A 27598-nucleotide genomic window follows, 5' to 3' on the forward strand; every position below is an offset into this window, starting at 1 on the left:
CCTATGACAGACTCGGGAAGAGCATTCCAGTTTTCTACCACTCTCTGGGTGAAAAAGAACTTCCTTACGTTTGTGCAGAATCTATCCCCTTTTAACTTTAGAGACCTGAAGACCGACAAAAATGCCTTCCTTAATCTTGGTGTCATTTATTAATTATTAATTACATTAGGCTGAAGTTATAACAAGAAATTGTAACAATATACTTTTTTGTTAAAACAGTACATGATATGTAATTTTAAATGTGATTTTCATGATCAGCAGCCAAAAATCTGTGAAATACACCCGAAAGTGTTAAAGAAGCAAAAACATTTTTGGCCAGTGCTATTACTGTAATTATATTACATTACATTATGTTCGTATTTATGGATCGCTAATATACCCCAGAAGGAGTTCAATGCGATTTACAATTTAGAAGAGCCTGGCTATGTCCAGGATTGACATTATTTCATTAAAGTTCATGACATTTGGGCTAGAGGGGGGTCTGGGGCTTCCGAACTTTCGGTTCTAAAATGTTGCTTGCTTGATGTGATATCTCGGGGAATGGCTTTCGGATCGCCAGGACTTCACCCCTAAGGCCTTCGAGAAGGCATTTTATGCCCCATGGCATCTCTTATCTTTAGTGCAAGCCCCTCGATCTGCTTTGCCTGCCCTACTTAGGGGTAGCCTATTGTTGTCCTTTTGTCTTGAAACTCTGGACTGGTACACCTTCGGTACTTACCTATTCAGGGTAATTTACAATTTTGCCCGGGTGTGGAGAATGCTAGTTTTTGTAAATTGGCATCATGGGAGACTGGGCTAGATGGATCATTGGTCTGACCCAGTAAGGCTTTATTATGCTCTTATGTCCCCACTCCTAGTGATGTGGGAGTTAGGAGTCCTGAGCCAGCAACTGTACCCAGCTACTTCTGTATGGCAGTACACAGTGTGACAAGGCAGTGGCTGCTGCCAGGAGGATTCTGGGCTGTATAAAGAGAGGCGTAGTCAGTAGAAGGAAGAAGGTGTTGATGCCCCTGTACAGGTCATTGGTGAGGCCCCACTTGGAGTATTGTGTTCAGTTTTGGAGACCGTATCTGGCGAAAGACGTAAGAAGACTTGAGGCGGTCCAGAGGAGGGCGACGAAAATGATAGGAGGCTTGCACCAGAAGACATATGAGGAGAGACTGGAAGCCCTGAATATGTATACCCTAGAGGAAAGGAGAGACAGGGGAGATATGATTCAGACGTTCAAATACTTAAAGGGTAGAACAAAATCTTTTCCAGAGAAAGGAAAATGGTAAAACCAGAGGACATAATTTGAGGTTGAGGGGTGGTAGATTCAGGGGCAATGTTAGGAAATTCTACTTTACGGAGAGGGTGGTGGATGCCTGGAATGCGCTCCCGAGAGAGGTGGTGGAGAGTAAAACTGTGACTGAGTTCAAAGAAGCGTGGGATGAACACAGAAGATTTAGAATCAGAAAATAATATTAAATATTGAACTAGGCCAGTTACTGGGCAGACTTGTACGGTCTGCGTCTATGTATGGCCGTTTGGAGGAGGATGGGCAGGGGAGGGCTTCAATGTCTGGGAGGGTGTAGATGGGCTGGAGTAAGTCTTAACAGAGATTTCGGCAGGTGGAACCCAAGCACAGTACCGGGTAAAGCTTTGGATTCTTGCCCAGAAATAGCTAAGAAGAAAAAAAAAAAATTTAAATTGAATCAGGTTGGGCAGACTAGATGGACCATGCGGGTCTTTATCTGCCGTCATCTACTATGTTACTATGTTACAACCCAGCCACTTAGCTACCGTCTTGGCTTGACAATGATTTAATAGGACCCCCCCCCCCCCAGCCTGCAAATTACAGCCTTTCACAAAGACTAGGTAACTTAGGTGTGCCATGGGTTCAGTTTCCTTTCACCTTCCTGAGACTCTAACAGCCCTACGTTAATGTGGTTTAAAGATTTATGAGCCTGTTTCCTGTTTATTTCATTTCTTTATGCTAATATCCTTGTGACACCAGGCGTTTACTGCTTTTCAGACGACCGAAATTCCCACAGTGGGTACAAGGCAGTGCTGCAGGCCGGTTATATCTGGATTTAGGTCTATTATGGCCAGGGCAGTGATTTATGCCGACCTGAAATTCTTGAAGAAGTCTCTAAGTCGAAAGAAGCCCCCCAGGTCTAACAGAGAAGGTAAAAGATCCTTTGACCCTACACTTAGGGTAATGGATAGATGCTTCTAACACGGGCACTGCTGTCTTCCAGGTTCCACCGCTGCTTCCTCGGAGGTGGGTGAAGAGGGCGATGGAGATGTCACATATGAAAACATACAAATCCCTCAAATTCCAGAGGAAACAGTCAGCCCTGAACCCGCTCAAAGGGATACGAATGAGCAAAAGACAGGTGAGTTTAGTTCTTTGTTAGGATTCTGGTGCTCTGTGTGCGACTATAATTTGTCACACAGCAGAAGTGTTTTGGCATTTTAATACTCTAGAGAGACACAGATCTGACTTATAAATCCTTATGTTACTATCTGAACCTGGGTGAAGCTGAGATCCAGTTCTGGTTTGAAGCTAATGCATTTTGGGGCTTTTCCTGTTAGTTGTCTTCCGAGTCAAGATATCATTTTGGGATTATTTTCTGTGTAGCAGGTTCTATATATACCGTAAATGATGTACAGTAGACTCTCAGGGCAGATAGCGTAGCTGGTTTTAAGAAAGGTTTGGACAATTTCCTGGAGGAAAAGTCCATAGTCTGTTATTGAGAAAGACAGGGGGGAAGCCACTGCTTGCCCTTGATCAGTAGCATGGAATGTTTGGGATTCCAGAATCTTGCTATTCTTTGAGATTCTGTATGGAATGTTGCCACTCCTTGGGGTTCCGGAATCTTTTGTTACTCTTTGGGATTCCAGAATCTTGCTATTCTTTAGGATTCTAAATGGAATTTTACTACTCTCTGGGGTTCCGGAATCTTTTGTTACTGTTTGGGATTCTGGAATCTTGTTACTCACTGGGATTCCAGAATCTTGCTATTCTTTGAGATTCTGTATGGAATGTTGCCACTCCTTGGGGTTCCAGAATCTTTTGTTACTCTTTGGGATTCCAGAATCTTGCTATTCTTTAGGATTCTAAATGGAATTTTGCTACTCTCTGGGGTTCCGGAATCTTTTGTTACTCTTTGGGATTCCAGAATCTTGCTATTCTTTAGGATTATAAATGGAATTTTGCTACTCTCTGGGGTTCCGGAATCTTTTGTTACTGTTTGGGATTCTGGAATCTTGCTTCCTCTTTGAGATTTTGGAATGTTGTACTTTTGTACTTTTAACATCCCCCCACATTTTGAGCTAATCATGGCCTTCGAGAGATGGAAGATGCAGCTTCCTTCCTGCCATTTTCTCATCCGAAGGCATAGGGGGATCTGGGGATGTGGGAGGGGGCCCAGGAATGTTGGGGTGGGGAGGAGGGGCAGAGATGTCAGGGGATGTTGGGAGAGGTCCGGGATGTCAGGGGAAGTCCGTGGATGTCAGGGGGTGTAGGGCTCTGCAGCTCAGCGTATCCTGGCAGGGGCAGTGAGCTCGTGGTCAGGCCTTCCGTGGAACAGAATCTGTGGATTTACTGTCAATACAATGATCTCTTTTTTTCAATATTTTTAGATCTCAAGACCAAATGGATTTCACATGTTACCATCATCCTACTGATTCCTTCTCTCATTTTGCTGTCTTCAACAATAACACTCAGTGTAAAATGTAAGTTGCAGTCCTAGGCCTTTTAACTTCCCTTTTTTTTTAGGATGTTCACAGAACATTTTTTGGTTCATTTTGGTTTATTTATGAACATCCCTTTTTTTTTTTTTTGTTCTCTTCATAAATTTCTTTTATTAAAAATAGGACTTGAGATTCTGCTTTTTCTATGTCTAATCAAACACCAATTAGATAAGATCCTGGATGAGGAGAATCTACGGGATCCCCGACAACATGGATTTACTAAGGGGAGATCCTACCAATCCAACCTGATCAGCTTCTTTGACTGGGTAACGGGGAAGCTGGATATTGGGGAGTCCCTGGACATCGTGTACCTGGATTTTAGCAAAGCATTCGATAGCGTACCACACCGCAGGTTACTGAGCAAGATGAGTTCTATAGGATTAGGTAACACATTGACGAAATGGGTTGGGAGCTGGCTTGGAGGTAGGCTCCAAAGGGTGGTAGTGAACGGCACCCCCTCCAAAATGACGGAGGTGATTAGTGGAGTACCACAGGGCTCAGTCTTGGGCCCAATCCTATTCAACATCTTTATAAGAGACTTGGCAGAAGGGCTTCGAGGTAAAATAACATTATTCGCTGATGACGCCAAACTTAGTAATGTAGTGGGCAAATGCACAACAGACGAAGATTCAGTGCCCGACAACATGATGCACGACCTACTCCTACTGGAGCGATGGTCTAGGACACAGGTGTCAAAGTCGGTCCTCGAGGGCCAGAATCCAGTCGGGTTTTCAGGATTTCCCCAATGAATCTGCATGAGATCTATTTGCATGCACTGCTTTCAATGCATATTCATTGGGGAAATCCAGAAAACCCGACTGGATTCCGGCCCTCGAGGAGGGACTTTGACACCCCTGGTCTAGGACATGGCAACTCAACTTCAATGCCAAAAAATGCAAAGTTATGCACCTGGGCAGCCAGAATCCATGCAAGTCTTATACCCTTAATGGCGAGATCCTAGCAAAAACGGTAGCAGAACGAGACTTGGGGGTAATCGTCAGTGAGGACATGAAGTCTGCCAATCAAGTGGAGCAGGCTTCGTCCAAGGCAAGACAATTCATGGGCTGCATACGAAGGGGTTTCGTCAGTCGTAAGGTGGAAGTCATTATGCCATTGTATAGATCCATGGTGAGGCCCCACCTGGAATACTGTGTGCAATTCTGGAGGCCGCATTATCGCAAGGATGTGCTGAGACTGGAGTCGGTGCAAAGAATGGCCACCCGGATGGTCTCGGGACTCAAGGATCTACCATACGAAAAACGGCTTGACAAATTACAGCTATACTCGCTCGAGGAGCGCAGAGAGAGGGGGGACATGATCGAGACGTTCAAGTATCTTACGGGCCGCATCGAGGCGGAGGAAGATATCTTCTTTTTCAAGGGTCCCACGACAACAAGAGGGCATCCGTTGAAAATCAGGGGCGGGAAACTACGAGGTGACACCAGGAAATTATTTTTCACTGAAAGAGTGGTTGATCGCTGGAATAGTCTTCCACTACAGGTGATTGAGGCCAGCAGCGTGCCTGATTTTAAGGCCAAATGGGATCGGCACATGGGATCTATTCACAGGGCAAAGGTAGGGGAGGGACATTAAGGTGGGCAGACTAGATGGGCCGTGGGCCCTTATCTGCCGTCTATTTCTATGTTTCTATGTTTATGTCATTCAATCAAAGCAGTTCACAAACTCACAGACTCTGGATACTGAGACAGCTGCTCTAACCACTTGGCCCAGGGTTGCCAGATTTCCACTGTAAAAAAAGGAGGACTCCTAGTACTGCCCTGGCTCCGCCCCCAGCCGAACCTCCTGTTTCCCCGAGGTCTGGAGATCCTCTGCACATGCACCAACATCGACGTGATGACATGCACGCATACATATGATGACATTGCGTTGACGCATGCGCAGAGGACCTCCAGACATGGCCCCGAGCTCAGGGGACATCCGAAATCCAAACAAACAGCCAGGTGTTGGAAATCCCTTCGGGCACCCGGACAGTCCTCTAAAAAGAGGACATGTCTGGGGTTTCCTAGGTGGCTGGTAACCCTAACTTGACCACTCCTCTCATATGTTAAAAAGACCTATCTAGCCCAGCAACTGGTTTCAAAGAGTAATAAGAATCATCATAAGTTTATTTTGATATCCCGCAATACCACAAACAGTTCAGAGTGGTTTACAGAGGAAGAGACTGCAAACAGACAGCGATATGACAGAAAAAAGTTTCGAGATTACATTAGCATGTTAAGGTTAATCAGATTTATCTGGAAGTGTTTTAAAAATACATCAAGGCAGACTTGGAGTCAGAGAAATTTATCAAAGAGAGAAGTTTTAATTGACTTCCTAAAAGGTTGGTAAGAAAGAGCGTTTGAGATAAAGTTGGTTAAACATTTATTCCATTTGCCTGCTTGGAATGATAGTGTTCTATTGAGGAATCTCTTGTAGATACAGCCCTTCAAGGATGGGATAGCGAACAAGTAGGCACTACGTCTATAAGTTGTGTCTGGAAAGTCGAAATGATGAGACAGATAGATTGGGGATGAACCTGTTATGGTTTTGAAGCAAAGGCAAGAAAACTTAAAAATGACCTTTGCTTCCACTGTCACCAATGAATGCACATCCCTACTTTCTTTTATCCTTGTGGAAGTAGAAGAAAGTCTGGTTGGCTATGGAGCTTATTTTCAAAAAAGAAGAATGTCTAAGAAGTGGCAGAAAGGAGCAGATGGAGGTTTTTCTCACCAAATCCTTCCAATTCGCTATTTTCTAGACAGATTTCTAGACTCTTCATCCACAGTTTGTCTAAATCTCAAGGGAGCGCGCTAAAGGCTTAGTTTGGGTGGGACTAGGGCAGGCTTATGACCTGGATGTTTTACACAAACTAATAGGGAGAAAACTACTTATATTCTGTGATGAGAAAAATACAAATCACTAATTTATCACAGCTCTCAATTAAATCTATAAATAAACTTAATATGAAGTGCTCAGACCAACTACTCTTTGATTCAGTGATCTCACCGAACTGGGGTATATATAGGGACCATCATACCACTTCATTTTCCCTATCCCGCTCCCCGCCAAAAATGCATTTATATAAAAATGTAAATGTCACTTATCTCATTAAGTTGACTGGATGGCAGGGGCGGTCAAAACGTAGAACCCCAGCGGTGTTGAAGTAAAGTGCAAACTGGTGCAAACTGGTGCATAAATGAATACTATTGCAATGCCTTGCTCCCCGACTTGAGTTTCATACTCTTCATCAGGAAAGCAGGGAAGGGAAAAGTACTACTGGACAGGGGGGAATTAAAAGTAAGGGACAAAGGCTACTGCTGGACAGGGGGGGGGCAGAAAAAGGAAGAGAGGCCTCCTGCTGGACAGGGGGAGCAGGAAAGAGGTGCTGCTGGACAGGGGGGGAGTTAAAACAAAGGGAGAAGGGCTGCTGCTGGATAAGGGGACCAGTGAAGGGGTGGTGGTGGACACAGGGGAAGAAAAAGGAAGGGAGAATGGACAGGGGGAGCAGGCAAGGGGTGGTGGTGGACAACTGAGAAAAAAGAAAGACAGAAAGAAAGAAATACAGAAACAGGCTAAGGAGAGAAAGAGAAATAAATAAATATAGACACACAAACACATATTCTAGCACCCGTTAATGTAACGGGCTTAAACATAGACTAGTAACCAATATTTATTAGATACACTTTTAGTTAAAACTTTAAAGACTAATATAGGAAATTGTATCTGAAGAATAGAAGTCCTTCACACACATAGCAAAGTATAAACAGCAGCTTGCAGAGTACATATTTTTCCTTCAAAGAACAAAATATTTTGGTTTAATGTATGGAACAAGACGTTGGGGTCATAACGATGGTTCCATGAAAGTGGGCTAAAAGTCACACTAACACATTTGCTTTTCTTCCAGTAGTTGTTTAGATCAGTGGTTCCCAACCCTGTCCTGGAGGACCACCAGGCCAATCGGGTTTTCAGGCTAGCCCTAATGAATATGCATGGAGCAGATTTGCATGCCTGTCACTTCCATTTTATGCAAATCTCTCTCATGCATATTCATTAGGGCTAGCCTGAAAACCCGAATGGCCTAGTGGTCCTCCAGGACAGGGTTGGGAATCACTGGTTTAGATGGTTTAGAGAGAAAAACACATCTGTTTATAAGAATGAGATACAGTATTTGCAATAGAATAAAACATGTCTGCACGGTCAGCGTGACCTCAGTAAACCAATAGCATGTTGTCCACTTCCTTCTATTACTGACAAGAGGTGAGACAAATAACATGTCACTGTAGCTAAGGAAATTACTAACAAAATAAAATTAAGAGCAGACCATGTGATTTCAACGGAAACCAATAGAATATTGTTGAAATCTGCAATTTGTTGATGGATTGTAATTGGACAATGCACCAACTACGTATGTTTAATAATGAATTAATTCCTGTCATCATTTCCAATAAAATGATGAGACTCTTGACTGTGAGCTTACCAATTTTAGTAAGCAAATTCTCCTCAAAGCTTTGACTATTTGTAAACCACCCTTGTGTGAGATTTCTTTCTCTGGTCTCCCCTGAAATAGAACTAAGAACTGAGGACTATATAGAAGTATTAGGAGGTAGGTAGGTATCCTGTGTATATGGCTATTTCAACCAAACAGCTGGATCGTTGGTCTGACTCAGTAACGCTATTCTTATGTTCTCATGTTTTTATCACTGTGATGATGTCATACTCACGTGTGCATGTGTGTGACCACATTGTGTCAAAGTCCGTGCATGCGCAAAGGCTTCCACGTGCGAGCTTCAAGCTCAGGGAGGTTTATGTGGGAGCGTGGCTGGGGGAATGAATTGGGCGGAGCCAGAGGCGAAATGGGGCGGGGCTGGCGAGTATCACATTGCACAGTTTCTTTTGTTGAGGGTACAGATAGCGATGCTCCTTTGCAGGACCTCAGAGGTCTCAATGGTGCATAAAAGGCTAGCTTGTTCTTTAAGTATTCTGGCCCATTTTGTCTGAACACCTTGAAAATCAGAGTTTTAAATTTAGCTCTGGAAGGTGCAGTTTTGTGCAGGAAGGGTGTGATGTGGTCACGCCTCTTGCAGAACAGTCTGATAACATAGATATGACGCCTGACTGGCAAAGAAAATATGGATTTTAAGTTCCTGACTCTGATTGGGTGGTAGATAGTGCAAAGAAGGTGCTGTTTTGTCTACAGCTAGGTAGTGCTGGAAAATACTGAGAACACGGGTGGCTGTTCAATGACGAGCACAGTGAAGGCAGAGGAGAGGAGTGAAAGAGAAAACGGAAGAGGGAACATCTGTGCAGCAATCATTTTTGGACTGTTATACTTAGAACCTAACTTTGCAACCCGTGGCTCGACCTAAGGTCCTCCAGACATAATCCACTTGTTCTGTGCCTAAGATGTCCTTGGTAGGAGAATTGTCTAAGGAATGATCTCTCAAGGGAGATAACATTTCCCCATCACTGTCCCTGGAAGACCAAGCTGCAGCCGTTAGAAATCCCTAGTTTTGTGATGTTGCTTATTTGTTGCATTTTAATATCACTATCCACTTAATATCATGCGCTGTCACGCAAATCTCCAATGCACTCTTACAACACAGTTCTTAGAGATTTAACCAGGATCTCAAGTGCTCACAGCCATAGTATTGAAATAATTTTCAAAATCAATGGCCGATACTGTGAGCTATCATTGATCCCCTTTTTTTATATGATTATTTATGTCTGTATTACGTGCATTTTACTTATCTATTGGCTTATTTTAATATTTCTCATAAATTAAGTATAAATATATGAATATAAAAATTTTTTCTTTTTTGCTAATCCATATAGTGTAAATTCACTTAGAGAAGAAAAATGGAGGAAAATAAAATAAAATAAAAAGTGAGGATAAAATATTGAGGAGAAACAAACGACAGGCGAAAGAAAAAAAGAATAAAGAGAAAGAACAAAACAAAAAAGCTAAGTGAATTTACACTATATGGATTAGCAAAAAAGAAAAAATTTTTATATTCATATATTTATACTTAATTTATGAGAAATATTAAAATAAGTCAATAGATAAGTAAAATGCACGTAATACAGACATAAATAATAATATAAAAAAAGGGGATCAATGATAGCTCACGGTATCGGCCATTGATTTTGAAAATTATTTCAATACTATGGCTGTGAGCACTTGAGATCCTGGTTAAATCTCTAAGAACTGTATTGTAAGAGTGCATTGGAGATTTGCGTGACAGCGCATGATATTAAGTGGATAGTGAGTTTCACAATAGTTATTTGAGTGGAGAAGCATTTTAATATCAAACAACCAAGACTAAAAGATTGTCTGTATTGACTGTCTCATTCCTCTGGATATAGAGCTCACCATGTCCCATGACTTGTAGACTTGCAGGTATCTCAACATCTGATGAATTCAACGAAACGCCTGTGGCTGTCATCTCAGGAACATGAGGCCCTGGTCAACAACTTCAGCCTGACCCTCAACACACAGGAGGAAACGCTGGTGAACATCTCGGAGAAACTGAAGGAAACGGAGCTGCAATTACAGCAAGCCAGAAGTGCACAAAAAACAGTGCAGGAAGAGTTAAACGACAAAACCAAATCCCTGGAGACTATGGGACAAAGGCTGAAAAACTATGAAAGCGAGAGGGAAAAATGGCAGAAAACAGAATCCGATCTAAGAGCTGCTGTTGTAAGATGGAATCAAACAAAGACGTGTGTGTTGAATGCATGCAGGTAATGTTCACTTTTAAAAAGACAAGTCAGAAAATGTGGGCGTGTTGCATCAGTGAGGATATCACATGTTAATTCTAAGATGGACATAAAAATGGGATAAATTAAGAGTAGTTGTAGAGATTTTTCACATGTGATACTATATATTTCATTATTGTACTTGAACCTTTGGCACTTCAGAGGTCCCGTCTTAAAAAGGCTCTAGAGCATCTTTGTATAATTTCTTGTAGCATAGTAGATGACAGCAAATAAAGACCTGAATGGTCCTTCCAGGCTACCCAACAGTCATATAAGACTTGCCGCTGCTGGGTCATCGTGCCCAGCAGTCCGCTCATGTGGCAGCCCTTAGGTCAAAGACCATTGCCCTATTCTAGTCTAGCCTTATCTGCATATATTCTGTTCCAGCAGGAACTTATCCAACCTTTTCTTGAATCCCTGAAGGGTGTTTTCCCCTATAACAGCCTTCAGAAGAGCGTTCCAGTTTTCTACCACTCTCTGGGTGAAGAAGAACTTCCTTACATTTGTACGGAATCTATTCATTTTTAACTTTAGCAAGTGACCTCTGGTTCTTTCCACCTTGGAGAGGATAAACAATCTGTCTTTCTCTACTAAGTCTACTCCCTTCAATATCTTGAATGTTTCAATCATGTCCCCTCTCAGTCTCCTCTTTTCAAGGGAGAAGAGGCCCAGTTTCTTTAGCTTCTCAATGTATGGCAACTCCTCCAGTCTCTTAACCATTTTTGTTGCTCTTCTCTGGACCATTTTGAGTAGTATTATGTCCTTTTTCATGTACGGCGACCAGTGTTGAACACAGTATTCCAGATGGGAGCGTACCATGGCCCAGTTTAATGGCATGATAACCTTTTCAGATCAGTTTGTGATCCCCTTCTTAATCATTCCTAGCATTGTTTGCCCTTTCTGCTGCCGCCATACATTGCGCAGACAGTTTCACTGACTTGTCTACAAGTACTCCCAAGTCTCTTTCCTGGGGGCTCTCTCCGAGTATAGCACTGGACATCCTGTATTTGTGCATACGATTTTTGTTACTAACATGCATCACCTTACACTTATCCACATTGAACCTCATTTGCCTTTTCGCGGCCCATTCCTCCAGTGTGTTTATGTCTCATTGTAGGTCTTCACAATCCTTCTGTGCCCTCACTACTCTGAATAACTTTGTATCATCCGCATATTTAATCACTTCACTCGTCGTGCCAATTTCTAGATCATTTATAAATATGTTGAAGAGCACAGGCCCGAGCACCGAACCCTGCAGCACTCTACTCGTGATGCTTTTCCAGTCCGAATATGGTCCATTTATCCCCACTCTCTGTCTCCTATCCGCCAACCAGTTTTTAATCCATATGAGTATATCACTCTCAATTCCATGGCTCGCAATTTTTCAAAGTAGACGTTCATATGGTACCTTGTCGAACGCCTTCTGAAAGTCTAGATATACAATGTCAACCAGGTCACCCTTGTCTATCTGTCCATTTACTCCCTTGAAGAAGTGCAGCAAGTTCGTCAAGCAAGTTCTGGTTTTTATACCCTCCATTTTCTAAGTTGGGATTCTCTGGATTTATCCCATATAGTTTTGAATGTGGTCAACATTTCAGGAGGCCATTCCATACATCAACCACCTTCCCTGTGAAAAAGAATTTCCTCACATTACTCCCAAGTCTATCACCCCAGGGCCTCAATTCATGTCCATTGGAGCAGGGACTGTCAAAATTTTTGGCGTGCATATTAGTAACATAGAATTCCTGCTCCTAGCACTGCATAGGTCTGCTGGCTTGCTAAGGGGCTAGGGGCAGGAATTCTACATTACCAATGTGCACGCCAAAAATTTTGATGTAGGCTAGAATTTGTCCCTGAATGTTGTTTTGGTTGGTCCTCATACTCGGAGTCATTTGTGGGTTTATCTCATTCATCTCCATTGAAGTCTATGGAACAAGCAGTAATGCGAATGTTGGATTTGACATCCATCTTCTATGAAATCTGCCTAAACTGAACAAAAAAGGTACAAAGGGGCTGATTCTGGTAATGGCGCTATAAGTTAGGTGGCAGAAGGTGTCCTACTGCCGCCTAACTTAATTGGTTTAATTGGCTTTATCTGTGAGATAATTGACTGTTGTCTAAAACCAATTATAACTTTGCCTACAAAAAGAGCACTGGAATAACATCTACGGAGGCAACTAATAGTGCCTATGGTCAAAGTAAGTGTGGTTTTGACTGGAAATGACCATGAGTGACGCTAGGCGCCTCTGTAGATGAGATTCGTGTCAAACATAGGTGCCTTCAAAACCGTGGCCTACGTTACTGGCACCTATATATGACAGTAGTCGTGGTTATGGAAGTGGTGCCTCTCCGTGATTGACATGTGGATGGCACTGTTTTTGTAGACAGGCGCCAATGTGGGTGCTGTTTCCAGAATCCATCCCAAAGTGTAGTATGTAATAGTAATACAATTAAATCTATTGAGGACAACTGTGTTTTCATATTTAAAAACTTGTCTCCTTTCTGTCAAATATTTAAAATAATTTCTCCGGATTAGCACCTGTTATCCGAATTAATGCTGATAACCTGGGCCAAGCACTGATTCGGTGGCTTTATCTGGATAATGCTTCACCCTGGTACTATCTGGATACAGAGCCAACATTAGGGGATGACAAACAGGGCAGCTGCCTTGGGCCCCACAGCAACAGGAGGCCCCACGGTCTGAATTTATGTCCATCTCCCTCGCTTCCCCGCACCTTCCTGATATTCTTTCCACATCTAAATGTTGCTTTTCAGAGGGGCTCTGACGTGGCAGCCATTCTCACAAGCTACCTGTGGCTGCCCCAAAGCTTTCGCTCTGCCGCAATCTTCCCTGCTGGAAACAGGAAGTTGTGTCAGAGGCAGCAGATTGCGGCAGAGGGAAAGCTTTAGGGCAGCCACTGGCACCTTGTGAGAATGGCTACCATGTCGGGGACCCTCTAGTTGAAAGAAGATTGGGAAGGTGAGTGGAAGTGAGGGTGATGGACTGAAGGGAAAGAAATGTCTGGGCCTTCTGGCGTCTGGGCCTCCTGGAGCTATTTTAAGTTACCCCATGGGTGGGGAGGGATAAGCGAGATGGGAAAACACAGGCCAGAGGTGGGGGTGGGGAGGGACTAGAAAGACAAATTTTGAAAGGGTGGGAGAGAGAGAGGGAGAGATGTATGATGGACAATGGGAGGAAGGGATTACAAGAGCTTAGACAGCTCTCATATTTAGAGCAGGGTGTGGACTGTGGGGGTCAACACATTCCTCCTCTACCCCCCTTCCAGCAGGTGGTAGATGCATTTTTTTTCTCTCCCATCTCCTGTTTCTCTTCTTTCCACCTCCCCACTGTCTGGCGTATCTTTCCCTTTCTGCATGGTCTGATGTTGTGTAGATAGAAAGCTTCCAGGTTGGCAAGAGAAGAAGCCATACCATGGGGAGAATGAGGGAGGGAGGGGGGCTGGAAAGAACAGCAGGAGCAATGTTGGACCATGAGGGGGAGGGAAGAAAGAGGAGGTGTGATGATGGATCATAGGGGGAAGGACAGGAGGGAAGAGAGATGGGATAGGAAGATAGTGAAGGAAAAAGGGCAGGGAGATGTCAGGCCATGAGAGAGAGAGAGAGGGAGAGGAGATGCTGAGCTACAAGAATGGAGGGAGGGGATATACTGGAAATTGTGGAATCATGTGGGAAAGATCAAGGGGTGGAGGTGGGAAGGAGATGAATGAGAGGAGGAGAGTGAGTACAGAAGTAGAAATGTGGTAATGAGGAGTAGATGAAAGATAGATGGTTATAAGAGACTGGGGAAGGTGTGAGATGGGAAATGGGAGAACTACAGCATGAGAAATGGAGATAGGATGTTGGTTGGTAGCTGAAAAGTAAAAGGAAGGAACGGGTGACATTTGAGTGGATGGAAATGTAGAACAGAAAAAAGAGAAGAGCAAACAAGGAAAGATAATATATTAAAGACAGGTGTAGTGAGGGAATGAAAGAAGACAGGAGAGGAGGAAAGACATATGGACAGCAGCCACTGGAAAGGGAATAATCAGAAGACACAGGAAAGCAGAAGAGAGAAAAATAAAATGTCCAGACAACAAAGCTAGAAAAAAGTGTTTTATTTTAAATTTATTACCTGGAATATGTTATCTTTGGGATATAAGACATGGGGGAAGCCTCTGCCTGGATCGGTAGCATGGAATGTTGCTATTCTTTGGGTTTTGGCTGGGTACTGGTGACCTGGATTGGCCACCGTGGGAACAGGCTGCTGGTTCCTCCCCATATTGGCTAAGGCTCTTAACATTTGCATCTCCTCTTCCTATAGGCTAAGGCTCTTTACACCTGCATTGTGAAGTCATAGAGCTTTCTTTTCATAGAAACACGAGGGCAGATAAAGGCCAAATGGCCCATCCGCAGCATCCACTATCTCCTCCTCTCCCTATTGGCTAAGGCTCTTAATATTTGCATCTCTTCTTCCTATTGGCTAAGGCTCTTTACACCTGCATTGTGAGGTCATAGAACTTTATGGTTATAGGAACATGATGGCAGATAAAGGCCAAATGGCCCATCCAGAGCATCCACTATCTCCTCCTCTCCCTATTGGCTAAGGCTCTTAACATTTGCATCTCCTCTTCCTATAGGCTAAGGCTCTTTACACCTGCATTGTGAGGTCATAGAGCTTTATGGTTATAGAAACATGATGGCAGATAAAGGCCAAATGGCCCATCCAGAGCATCCACTATCTCCTCCTCTCCCTATTGGCTAAGGCTCTTAACATTTGCATCTCCTCTTCCTATAGGCTAAGGCTCTTTACACCTGCATTATGAGGTCATAGAAACATAGAACATGATGGCAGATAAAGAGCAAATGGCCCATCCGCAGCATCCACTATCTCCTCCTCTCCATATTGGCTAAGGCTCCTAACATTTGCATCTCCTCTTCCTATAGGCTAAGGCTCTTTACACCTGCATTGTGAGGTCATAGAGTTTTATGGTTATAGAAATAGAAACATGATGGCAGATAAAGGCCAAATGGCCCATCCACAGCATCCACTATCTCCTCCTCTCCCGATTGGCTAAGGCTCTTAACATTTGCATCTCCTCTTCCTATAGGCTAAGGCTCTTTACACCTGCATTGTGAGGTCATAGAGTTTTATGGTTATAGAAATAGAAACATGATGGCAGATAAAGGCCAAATGGCCCATCCACAGCATCCACTATCTCCTCCTCTCCCGATTGGCTAAGGCTCTTAACATTTGCATCTCCTCTTCCTATAGGCTAAGGCTCTTTACACCTGCATTGTGAGGTCATAGAGCTTTATGGTTATAGAAATAGAAACATGATGGCAGATAAAGGCCAAATGGCCCATCCACAGCATCCACTATCTCCTCCTCTCCCGATTGGCTAAGGCTCTTAACATTTGCATCTCCTCTTCCTATAGACTAAGGCTTTCCACATACATTGTGAGGTCATAGAGCTTTATGGTTATAGAAATAGAAACATGGTTGCAGATAAAGGCCAAATGGCCCATCTAGAGCATCCACTATCTCCTCCTCTCCCTAACACTTCCTTATGTTGGTGAATTTAGTGACAATGTCCTGTTTTTAAATGTTTTTCTTTCACTGTCAAACCTAACTTTTAATGATTCTCTTTTATTACCAAAGGTTTATTTTGCCTCTGCTGTATACGGCATAATATTTAATAAAAATAATTGACACATAAATGTGTTTTTCTTTCCGTAGTAAAATGATAAGTTGGTTTGGCGCTTGTAAATGTGTTCCATGAGAGATTTAGGTAAGTCCACCATCTTAAGCTTATACTGAGTGTCACATATGTCTGGGTTCAGAGGCATTAAGAAAAAAAAGTGCTTCAGATTGTCAGATAATTTTAACAACGACAAAGATATAGACGTAAGAGTGCGGGTTGGATTTTATAACGGGACGATGACACTTATCTGTATCTGTTGCATACATAAATGTCGATGCTCCCCCTAAACTCTAATCATAAGGGGGGAGGGGAAGGGGTGTTGACATGGGCAGTGCATGGCAGGGCATGTGCCAGGTTGCACCTGAGCATTCACTTTACAGAATACTGTAAGTTACCCACGTTCTTAACATAAGAACATAAGAATTGTCGCTGCTGGGTCAGACCAGTGGTCCATCATGCCCAGCAGTCCGCTCATGCGGTGGCCCTCTGGTCAAAGACCAGCACCCTAACCGAGACTATCCCTACCAGCTCACGTTCTGGTTCAGCAGGAACTTGTCTAACTTTGTCTTGAATCCCTGGAGGGTGTTTTCCCCTATAACAGCCTCCAGAAGAGCGTTCAGCTTTCTACCACTCTCTGGGTGAAGAAGATCTTCCTTACATTCCCCTTTCAACTTTAGAGAGTGCCCTCTCGTTCTCCCTACCTTGGAGAGGGTGAACAATCTGTCTTTATCTACTAAGTCTATCCCCCTTCAGTACCTTGAATGTTTCTATCATGTCCCCTCTCAATCTCCTCTGTTCGAGGGAGAAGAGGCCCAGTTTCTCTAATCTTTCGCTGTACGGCAGCTCCTCCAACCCCTTAACCATCTTAGTCGCTCTTCTCTGGACCCTTTTGAGTAGTACCGTGTCCTTCTTCATTTACGGTGACAAGTGCTGGACGCAATACTCCAGGTGAGGATGCCTTCTGAAAATTCAGATATACAATGCCCACCAGATCGCCCTTGTCTATCTGTGTGTTTACTCCCTCAAAGAAGTGCAGCAAGTTCGTCAAACACGATGTGCCTTTGTTAAAAACCTGCTGACTGGGCCTCATCAGCCCGTGTCCGTCAAGGTGATCAATGATGCTATCCTTTATCAGTGACTCTAACATCTTTCCCGTTACCGAGGTCAGACTCACAGGTCTTTAGTTTCCCGGATCTCCCCTCGAACCTTTCTTGAAGACCGGCGTAACATTCGCCACCTTCCAGTCTTCCGGAATCTTTCCCAATTTGATCGACAGATTGGCTATTAGTTGAAGTAGTTCAGCTATGGTCCCTTTCAGTTCCTTGATGACCCTTGGATGGATGCCATCCGGTCCCGGGGATTTATCGCTCTTAAGCCTATCAATCTGCCTAAACACCTCCTTTAGACTGACCGTCAATCCTGTCAGCTTTCCGTCTTCATTTCCAGCATATAGCCTGATGGGTTCCGGTATCCTGTGTACATCTTCATTAAATAGAGAAGCAAAAAATGTGTTCAGTTTGTCGGCAATTGCTTTGTCCTCTTTTAGCGCTCCCTTTATTCCATGGTCATCCAATGGTCCCACCACTTCCTACGCAGGTCGTTTCCCCTTAATATATTGAAAGAACGGCTTGAAGTTCTTCGCCTCCTTGGCTATTTTTTCCTCGTCTCTTTTGGCCCCTTTTACCACCTTATGGCACCTGCGTTGATGTTGTTTGTGCTTGTTCCAGTTTTCGTCCGTTTTTGACCTTTCCATTTCATAAATGAAGTTTTCTTGTCTCTGATCGCTTCCTTCACCTCTACAATGAGCCGTGCTGGTTCTTTGTGCTTTTTCCTTTTAAATCCCTTGTTGATACGCAGTATATATATAGATTTTGCGCCTCGGTGACTGTGTCCTTAAAAAGGGACCAAGCTTGCTCTAGCATTTTTACAGTGTTTATCCTCTTCTTAATCTTCTTCCCTACCATGAGTCTCATCCCTTCGTAATTCCCTTTTCGGAAGTTCAGTGCCGTGGTTGTCGTTTTGGATCGATGTTTCTCCCCTGGGTCTAGATCAAAGCAGATCATATTGTGATCGCTGCTTCCCAGCGTCCCTTCTACTTCTACATCTTGTGCCGGTCCTCGCAGGCCATTTAGAATTAAATCCAGAATTGCATTTCCTCTCATATTTTCCTTGACAAGTTGTTCTAGGAAGCAATCGCTTACAGCATCCAAGAACTTGGTCTCCCTAACACAGCCGGAGGTGCCTAGGTTCCAGTCTATTCCCATATAGTTGAAGTCACCCATGATAACTGTGTTGCCTCCCTTGCAGTTGTGTTTAATCTCGTCTGTCATTTCTCCGTCAATTTCTTTGGACTGTCCTGTGGGTCGATAGTAGATGCCGATCTTCGTTTCCAGGCCATTTGTTCCTGGAATTTTGACCCATAGAGATTGTAAATTATCCATCAGTTGTGGTGTGTTCTCTCCAGTAGATTCAATTTCCTCTTTGACGTATATGGCAATGCCCCCACCTTTTTGAGCCACTCTGTCTCTGCGGTATAGTTTGTACTCCGGTAGCAGTGTCCCAGACATTTTCCTCAGTCCACCATGTTTCCGTGATGCCTATGATGTCAATGTTATCTTTTTGTGCCATGGCAACTAATTCACCCATCTTATTTCTAAGGCTCCTTGCGTTCGTGTACATACACTTGAGTTTGCGGCCTGTTCCTTTCTTGCATTTCCTTCCCTCTTGTGTCCTTTTCGATCTGTCTTGCCTGTAATCCGGTGAGTCTTTCCCTCTATCTTCTTGCACGGTATCCTCCTGGTATACTGGTTCCCGAACCATCGACTCTCTCTCTCGGTCAACTGTCGGCTTTCCCCTTCTTCCTAGTTTAAAAACTTGTCCACTTCTCTCTTGATGTTGCTTGCAAGTAGCCTCATTCCATCTCTGCTGAGGTGGAGTCCATCCTTCTTGTAGAGCTTGCTCTTCTCCCAGAACGTCATCCAGTTGCGCACAAAGTGGAATCCTTCTTCCTCACACCAGCGCCGCATCCATGCGTTGTCTGCTTGCAGCTCCATCTGCCTCTTCTCATCTGCCCTGGGTACCGGCAGGATCTCCGAGAATGCTATCTTCTGTGTTCTGGTCTTCAGCTTCCTTCCTAGCATCCAGAACTGGTCCTTCAGTACTTCCTTGTTGTAGTTCCTGTTGCTTTTCGGTGCTCACAGTTAGACCTATGGCTGTATAAATGGGGGCTCTTAGATACTGGATTACACGAATATTCTCCAACAAACGCTATTATGGAATAGGTTCACCAAGTAGCAGGTTGTGTAAAAGGGAAGTGCCCACTTATAGAATTAATGCCTAAAGACCAAATCCTATTTATGGCTCAAAAAACAAGCATGTACTAAGCGGCTGATTGTATAAGAACATAAGAATTGCCGCTACTGGGTCAGACCAGTGGTACATCATGCCCAGAAGTCTGCTCACATGGCAGCCCTTAGGTCAAAGACCAGTGCCCTGAGTCTAGCCTTACCTGCGTACGTTCTGGTTCAGCAGAAACTTGTCTAACTTTGTCTTGAATCCCTGGAGAGTGTTTATCCTATAATAGCCTCCAGAAGAGCATTCCAGTTTTCCACCACTCTCTGGGTGAAGAAGAACTTCCTTACGTTTGTACGGAATCTATCCCCCTTCAACTTTAGAGAGTGCCCTCTCATTCTCCCTACCTTGGAGAGGGTGAACAACCTGTCTTTATCTACTAAGTCTATTCCCTTCACTATCTTGAATGTTTTGATCATGTCCCCTCTCAATCTCCTCTTTTCGAGGGAGAAGAGGCCCAGTTTCTCTAATCTCTCACTGTACAGCAACTCCTCCAGCCCCTTAACCATTTTAGTCATTCTTCTCTGGACCCTTTCGAGTAGTACCTTGTCCTTCTTCATGTACGGTGACCAGTGCTGGATGCGGTATTCCAGGTGAGGGCATACCATGGCCCGGTACAGCGGCATGATAACCCTCTCTGATCTGTTCGTGATCCCCTTCTTAATCATTCCTAGCATTCTGTTCGCCCTTTTCGCCACCACCATGCATTGCGCGGATGGCTTCATCGACTTCTCGACCAGTACTCCCAAGTCTCTTTCCTGGGGGGGGTCTCCAAGTACCGCCCCGGACATCATGTATTTGTGTATAAGATTTTTGTTACCGACATGCATCACCTTTATTAATTTCCAGGTACTTTAGTTAGATTGTGAGCCTTCGGGACAGTAAGGGAATTTTTTAAGTACCTTCTTACTTCTCATTTATAATCTTAATGTATATTTTCTTCAAACCGCTTAGAACCTAACGGATGTAGCGGTATATAAGAAATAAATTACATTACATTACATTACATTATATTACCTTACACTTATCCATGTTGAACTTCATTTGTCATGTCGGGGCCCATTTCTCGAGCGTGTTTATATCATGTTGCAGATCTTCGCAATCCTCCTGCATCTTCACTACTCTGAATAACTTAGTATCATCTGCAAATTTAATCACCTCACTCGTCGTACCAATTTCCAGATATTTTATAAATATGTTGAAGAGCACGGGTCCAAGCACCGAACCCTGCGGCACTCCACTGGTGACGCTCTTCCAGTCCGAGTATTGTCCATTTATCCCACTCTGTTTCCTATCCGCCAGCTTGTTTCTAATCCACGTGAGTATTTCACCCTCGATTCCATGGCTCACAATTTTTCAAAGTTGTTGTTCATGCGGAACCTTGTCGAACGCCTTCTGATAATCCAGATATACAATGTCAACCGGGTCACCCTTGTCTATCTGGCTGTTTACTCCCTCTAAGAAGTGTAGCAAGTTCGTCAAGCAAGATATTCCTTTGCTGAAGCCATGCTGGCTGTTCCTCATCAGATCATGTTCTTCAAGGTGCTCAATGATGCAGTCCTTTATCAGTGCCTCTACCATCTTTCCCGGTACCGAGGTCTGACTCACCGGCCTGTAGTTTCCTGGATCACCACTCGAACCTTTCTTGAAGATCGGCGTAACATTCACCACCTTCCAGTCTTCCAGAATCCTTCCCGATTTGATCGACAGGTTGCCTATTAGTTGAAGCAGTTCCACTATAGCCCCTTTAAGTTCTTTGATTACCCTCGGATGGATGCCATCCGGTCCCGCGGATTTATCATTTTTAAGCCTATCAATATGCCTACATACCTCTTCTAGATTGACTATCAACCCTGTCAGTTTCCCATCTTCGTTTCCCGCGTATAACCTGTCGGCTTCCGGTATGTTGTGTATATCCTCTTCGGTGAACATAGACACAAAAAATGTATTCAGTTTGTCTGCGATGGCTTTGTCCTCCTTTGTTCCATGGTCATCCAATGGCCCCACTGTTTCCTTCGCGGGTCGTTTTCTCTTAGTATATCAAAAGAACGACTTGCAGTTTTTTGCCTCCTTGGCTATTTTTTCTTCGTAGTCCCTTTTGGCCCCTCTCACCACCTTATGGCACCTGCTTTGATGCTGTTTGTGCTTTTCCCAGTTTTTGTCTGTTTTTGACCTTTTCCATTCCTTAAACAAAGTCTTCTTGTCTCTGATTGCTTCCTTCACCGCTACAGTGAGCCATGCCGGTTCCTTGTTCTTTTTCCTCTTGGATCCCTTGTTGACACGTGGTATATATAGATTTTGCGCATCGGTGACTGTGTCCTTAAAAAGGGACCAAGCTTGCTCTAGTGTTTTTACAGTACTTATCCTCTTCTTAATCTTCTTCCCCACCATGAGTCTCATCCCTTCATAATTTCCTTTTTGGAAGTTCAGCACTGTAGCCATCGTTCTGGATTGATGTTTTGCCCCTGTGTCCAGGTTGAAGCGGATCATATTGTGATCACTGGTACCCAGCGTCCCTTCTACTTCTACACTCTGCGCTGGTCCTCATAGTCCATTTAGAATTAAGTCCAGAATTGCATTTCCTCTCATATTTTCCTTGACAAGTTGTTCCAGGAAGCAATCGCCTACAGCATCCAAGAACTTGGTCTCCCTACCGCAGCCGAAGGTTCCTAGGTTCCAGTCTATCCCCGGATAGTTGAAGTTGCCCATGATAAGTGCATTGCCTCCCTTGCAGTTGCGTTGAACCTCTTCCGTCATTTGTCCATTAATTTCTTCGGACTGCCCTGGAGGTTGGTAGTAGATGCCGATCTTCGTTTCTGCTCCATTTGTTCCCGGCATTTGCATTAGGCATCTAAGTCAGCCAGCACCTAAATAAGTTTTTGGAGAATTGTGGTTAGTGTCGCCTAAGTCGCACTCTGCCCATAGGAACGCCCATACATGCCATGCAATAGGTGCCTATCGCCCAGTTTTTTCTTTGTTTTTAGCAATTATTGAGCCTATTTTGACAATTAAGTTAGGCACCCTTTAAAGACACAGACCCTAAGTGCTAAACAATGCTCTGAATTGAGTGTCATTTATAAAATAGCGCTTAGCCTAACTTTTTAGGCATGAGGATTTGCGCCAATTGAACCCTGGTGTAAATCCCAGGCATATTATGTAACCGTGTATGCAAATTGCTGGAACACTCACGACCTGCGCATTTCCCTCCCGTGACCTCACCCCCTTTTCAAATCTTTGCACTAGAATTTATGGGTGCATCTTTATAGAATGGGCTGTACAGGAGGAGTGCGTAAATTGTAATTGCCAATTAGAGGTCTGTTAAAGTGATAATTGCATGATAAAAAAAACAATTAAAAATGAAGTGCTGCTAGGCACCCTCCGGTACTGGCACCTGAGTCCATAGCATCTAGTAGCCATGCTGAAGCCTGGAAGTGGGCGTATCTAGGGGCGGTGCTAGATACGATTCTACGCCCCCATGTCATGCCCCGCCTCCCCTCAACCTGTTCTCGTCCTTGGGACTGCATCGGAAGGGCATCTGCGCATGCGTGGATGCCCTCCCGAGGTGGAAGCTTTTCAAAACATGGACAAAGTGCAGTTTTGAAAAGCCATCCCGACGCCTGGACATGTCCTTAAAAGACAGGACATTTCCGGGAAAATTGGAGCGCCTGGTGCCAGAAAGGTAGACCAGTAAAGCCTTGGCCTACATTGGCAGCACCTAAGCTCTATGCTAGCTGTCATTCCGTATACGGCGCCTTCCATGATTGACACGTGGCAACTGCTGATTTCCTAGGCGCCTGCCGTGCCAGGCACCGCTTAGAGAATCAACCCCAAAAAATCCAACAGTAAAAAAGAAAATAAGAAAAATAAACCTACGAAGAGTGGGTGATCGTTAGACCAGATGTTTCCATGAATGGATGTGTTTTCTCTCCTTCAGTCATCAGCATTGACCACCAGTTATATGTAAAACCAAGAATCCTCCATTCATTGCTCTCATATGCTATATAATTAACAGGAACAAGCACCGTGTCAGCACTTTTGTGATGGCCCATATCATAGCTAGGGTTACCAGATGTATGGGAAAACCAGGACATGTCCTCTTTTTAGGGGATTGCCCAGGCTCCCGGATGGACTTTCCAAAACCCGGCATTTGTCTTGGTTATGGAAAGCCTCAACGAGCTCCGGCCATATCTGGAGGGCCTCCGAGCATGCGCCGGTTGACGTCACACATCCACGCACCCCAGGCCCTCCATACGCTGCTGGAGCTCGTCCGGAAGAAGAGAGGAGGCTTTGTGGGGGGTGGAGCTGGATGTGGAAAGGGGCGGGGTCATGTGTCTGGGGTTTCCCGGAGAAAAATATGGTAACCCTAATCATAGTGGCATATCAGATTTTAAATATACAATATCTGTCTGTTCTACTCCAGTCCATATTTTATGGGGAAGATATCCTAGACTTCTATAAAATGCTAACTGCAGTGGAAAGGGTAGGTGTGAACCACTTGTTCACTCTTTCCAAAAATACTAGCACTAGTGAGCATGTGGTAGAGCTACTAAGTAGTGGCTTTAAAACAAACCAGAGAAAATATTTTTCACACAACGTGTAATTAAACTCTGGAATTTGTTGCCGGAGAATGTGGTGAAATCAGTTAGCTTAGCGGGATTTAAAAAAGGTTTGGATCATTTCCTAAAAGAGAAGTCCATAGGCCATTCTTGAGAAGGCTTGGGGAAATCCATTGCTTGTTCATAGGATAAGCAGCATAAATTCTGTTTTATGATTTGGGATCTACCTAGTTATTTGGGACATGGGTTGGCCACTATTAGACCTTCGGTCTACCCCAGTAGGCAACTCTTATGTTCTTATGACATTTAGTGATACAGTATGTGCAGACATCTGCTAGCACTTTTGTTTTCTTGAAACCTGCACACATGCTAACTGCCTTTGATCTAGAACCTGATTCATACACATGCTATAACTATATCCTGCCCTATCCCTGCGTTCAGGTTTAGAGTGGGTTACATAAAACAAGGGTGGTTTGAAAGATTTGGTAAAAAAAAAAAAAAGCAAGTTACACAACGTAGTTTCCATCGAGGGCTATACAATTAGTCAAAGAGTTTCCGGTTTTTATTGTATTGTAGGAAAAATAGCTTGTGGGAAAAACCTGGAAACTCACAGGCCTACGTGTACAGCCCTCGACGGAGACTACGTCGATTAACTGGCTTTTTTTTACCAACTTTTTCAAACCAGCCTTGTATAGGTGAGAATAAGTACATCCTAATAGATCTAGACAAATTAATTTAGTTTTAGAAAGTCATCACAAAGCCACGTGTTCAGTTTCTTTTGAAAGATTTCATATGTTGAATTCTGACATATTTTTCGTTTCAGAGTCAGACTTCGTCACAGTAACGCTTTTATTGATGGAAAGGATAATAATAATCTTTTGTGATTATGATTTCTAATCTGCCTACCTAATAACCTAATCAAATCAGGAAACACCCCCAAAACCTACTCTACCCACCTGCCAATAGCCCTTATGGCTGCAGGTGGCACCTCTATGGCAGTAGGGTAGGGTTTTGGTTTTTTTTGGAGCGCTCACATTTTCCACCATAAATGTAGTGGTTAGAGTGGCTTATGGGCCTGGGACCTCCTCTCTATGGTTCACTAGCCCACCCCCAGGCTACTTAAGCCACCTTGTATGCAGCTCTATTTTCCTATACATTACATTACATTTGTGATTTCTATTTCGCCTGTGCCTTGCGGTTCAGGTGCTGATGTTCTGGAGATAAGTATGTACATTTGTATTCTGATCTTTCTGGATGTGAGGAAGTCCATGAGTGTGTGTGTGTGTGTGGGGGGGTCTTACCTCATGGCACAGGCAGGAGCGAAGGAAGCTCGCTCCTGCTGTGGTTCACCGCTGGACTATCAAAAATTCTAAAGATATGCAGGGGAGACAGGAAGGAGTTAAAAATTCTTAGAATCAGCTGTGACAGGAGGCGGGAGGGATCCCTGGTGTCCTGGCCCACCATGGATTTAAAAGGTACACCGGGGAGGGGGAAGGAGGTAAAAGTTATTAGAGTTGGCTGGGACAGAAGATGTCTCTTGTCCCGGCCCATCACTGGACCATCAGGTCTCACGGCAGGCCCGGTAGAGGCCTACGATTGGTTCACAAGGGGACGGGGCCCAAAAATCTCAGTTTATATTCGAGTATATACAGTACTTCAGATTTTAACCATATCTTATTTACATGACATAGAACATATTCAGATTTGTGGAGGCATGTTCTGATAAGGTTGAATTGTTACCCTAGTCTTTATAGACCACCTCATTCCCCTCCCCCCCCAGCGGATTACTCAATGGCTGAAGGACCCGAATCCAAGTTGAAACTAATCGAAGAATCTATGACTGTCCATAAACTTTGTAATTGTTTAAGGGCAATCATCTCAAAGACTTTTGCCAAGAAAGACAAAGAAGAAGTCGGTCTAAAATGATCTGTATTCGAACGATCCAGAGAGGGCACTTTCAATAAGGCTGAACTATAGTTTGCTTTAAAGGGATAGGAACAACAGTTCTTTGAAATGATTTATTCCCAAAGATAGACATAACAGGGACAATATCATTACTAATGGATTCCATTACAGAAGATGAACAATAATTTAACACATTAGTAGAATTATTCTCTTACTTGCAATGGGATCATATGCTTATAATTAAATCATCCTTAGCCTTGATAGATTTGTGTATCTTCTCTTTACAGCTTTAACAGATGACAGCTTCAGTTTTGCCGAGGTGCCATGCCGTAGCGTAGAAGAACTCCCAATGATGGACGTTGTCCATTGGTTGTTAATGAAGACCACAGGATAAGTCACGCAATGTCACCAGTCTATATGAAGGATCTCCACATTTATTATCAACGCTTGAACTGGAAGCGGCATGTGTCAGAGTATGATGGGAGCCAGCTTTAAACTGAAAGACTCCCAGAGGAACCTGAAATGCGAAAGGTGTGCTGCTTACGCACCATCTGTATTCAGGTTATCCCAAATAAATAAATAAATATCTACCTATCTTCTCTCAAACATTCTGGAGGACCAGGTGGTACCTAATATCTACCTAATTTCAGGACTTATGCAGTAAAGCAGACCATGCTGCATGACCCACATGTATTAGCACTGGTAATAATAATAATAACAGCTTATATAGAAACATAGAAGATGACGGCAGAAAAGGGCTCCAGCCCATCAAGTCTGCCCACTCTGCTTACCCACCCCCTGTCTATGCCCTAATGACCCAATTTCCTTATCTTGACCCTCGTAGGGATCCCACATGGGCATCCCATTTATTCTTAAAGTCTGGCACGCTGTCTGCCTCGATCACCTGCACTGGAAGCTTGTTCCAATGATCAACCACTCTCTCTGTGAAGAAATACTTTCTGGTGTCGCCATGAAATTTTCCGCCCCTGAGTTTGAGCGGGTGCCCTCTTGTGGCCGAGGGTATACCGCAATACCATGAAGTTCTATGCGGTTTACAGAAGATTAAGCAAAGGTAACAAATCGAATTGACTTTAAGAGGAGAGGAAGAAAGAGAATTAATAGGACAGGAAATTCATTGTTGAGGAGAGAGAGATCAAAAGGACAAGTTAATCGCTCTAGAGGGGAGAGAGAAGAGAGGATCAGTTGTCTAGATACTTTAGGAACAGGTGGGTTTTCAGACGTTTCCTAAATTCCTCATAAGTAGTGGGCGAAAGCAATTGTTCTAGGTCTTTACCCCATGATGCTGCTTGGTGCGAGAGAAGATGTTCCTGGTGTTTTTTCAGTTTACAACCTCGAACTAGGGGGGGGGGGAAACGATCTTAGCACCCCAAAGGTGGCATTCATTTATAGCGTGGCTATTTAAATTCAGTATGCAAGTTCATTTAAAGGGAGCATGCTACTTATTACAAAAGGATGGTAAATTTAGTATCAAGAAAGGAAAGGAAAATGCTACAATGCTCTATGGTATGGCTGCACCTTGAATACTGTGTGTAATTCTGGTAGCTGTATCTCAAAAGAGATAGAGCGGAA

The 27598-nt window shown here is 43.8% G+C and overlaps 1 protein-coding gene across 2 annotated transcripts in view; it reads left to right on the forward strand.

Annotated features, from left to right (window-relative positions):
- Nucleotides 1–2048: 2048 nt before the first annotated feature.
- The window catches only part of LOC117352670 (B-cell differentiation antigen CD72-like), a 49900-nt gene continuing 24350 nt past the window's right edge, over nucleotides 2049–27598 (forward strand). The window contains exons 1-6 of one of the 2 annotated variants that reach the window (XR_004537755.1): nucleotides 2049–2168; nucleotides 2241–2378; nucleotides 3628–3720; nucleotides 10128–10479; nucleotides 16232–16283; nucleotides 26296–26539. Coding sequence is in view for 1 of the 2 variants with exons in the window: in XM_033929248.1 (XP_033785139.1) it covers nucleotides 2084–2168; nucleotides 2241–2378; nucleotides 3628–3720; nucleotides 10128–10479; nucleotides 16232–16274 (711 nt within the window). In the remaining variant the exon portion in view is untranslated. Of the gene's footprint in view, nucleotides 2169–2240; nucleotides 2379–3627; nucleotides 3721–10127; nucleotides 10480–16231; nucleotides 16284–26295; nucleotides 26706–27598 lie in introns of those variants that run through there. The other variant, XM_033929248.1, reaches the window with a different exon arrangement.

This window comes from Geotrypetes seraphini, chromosome 1 (genome assembly GCF_902459505.1).
Source record: "Geotrypetes seraphini chromosome 1, aGeoSer1.1, whole genome shotgun sequence".
Taxonomy (NCBI): Eukaryota; Metazoa; Chordata; class Amphibia; order Gymnophiona; family Dermophiidae; genus Geotrypetes; species Geotrypetes seraphini.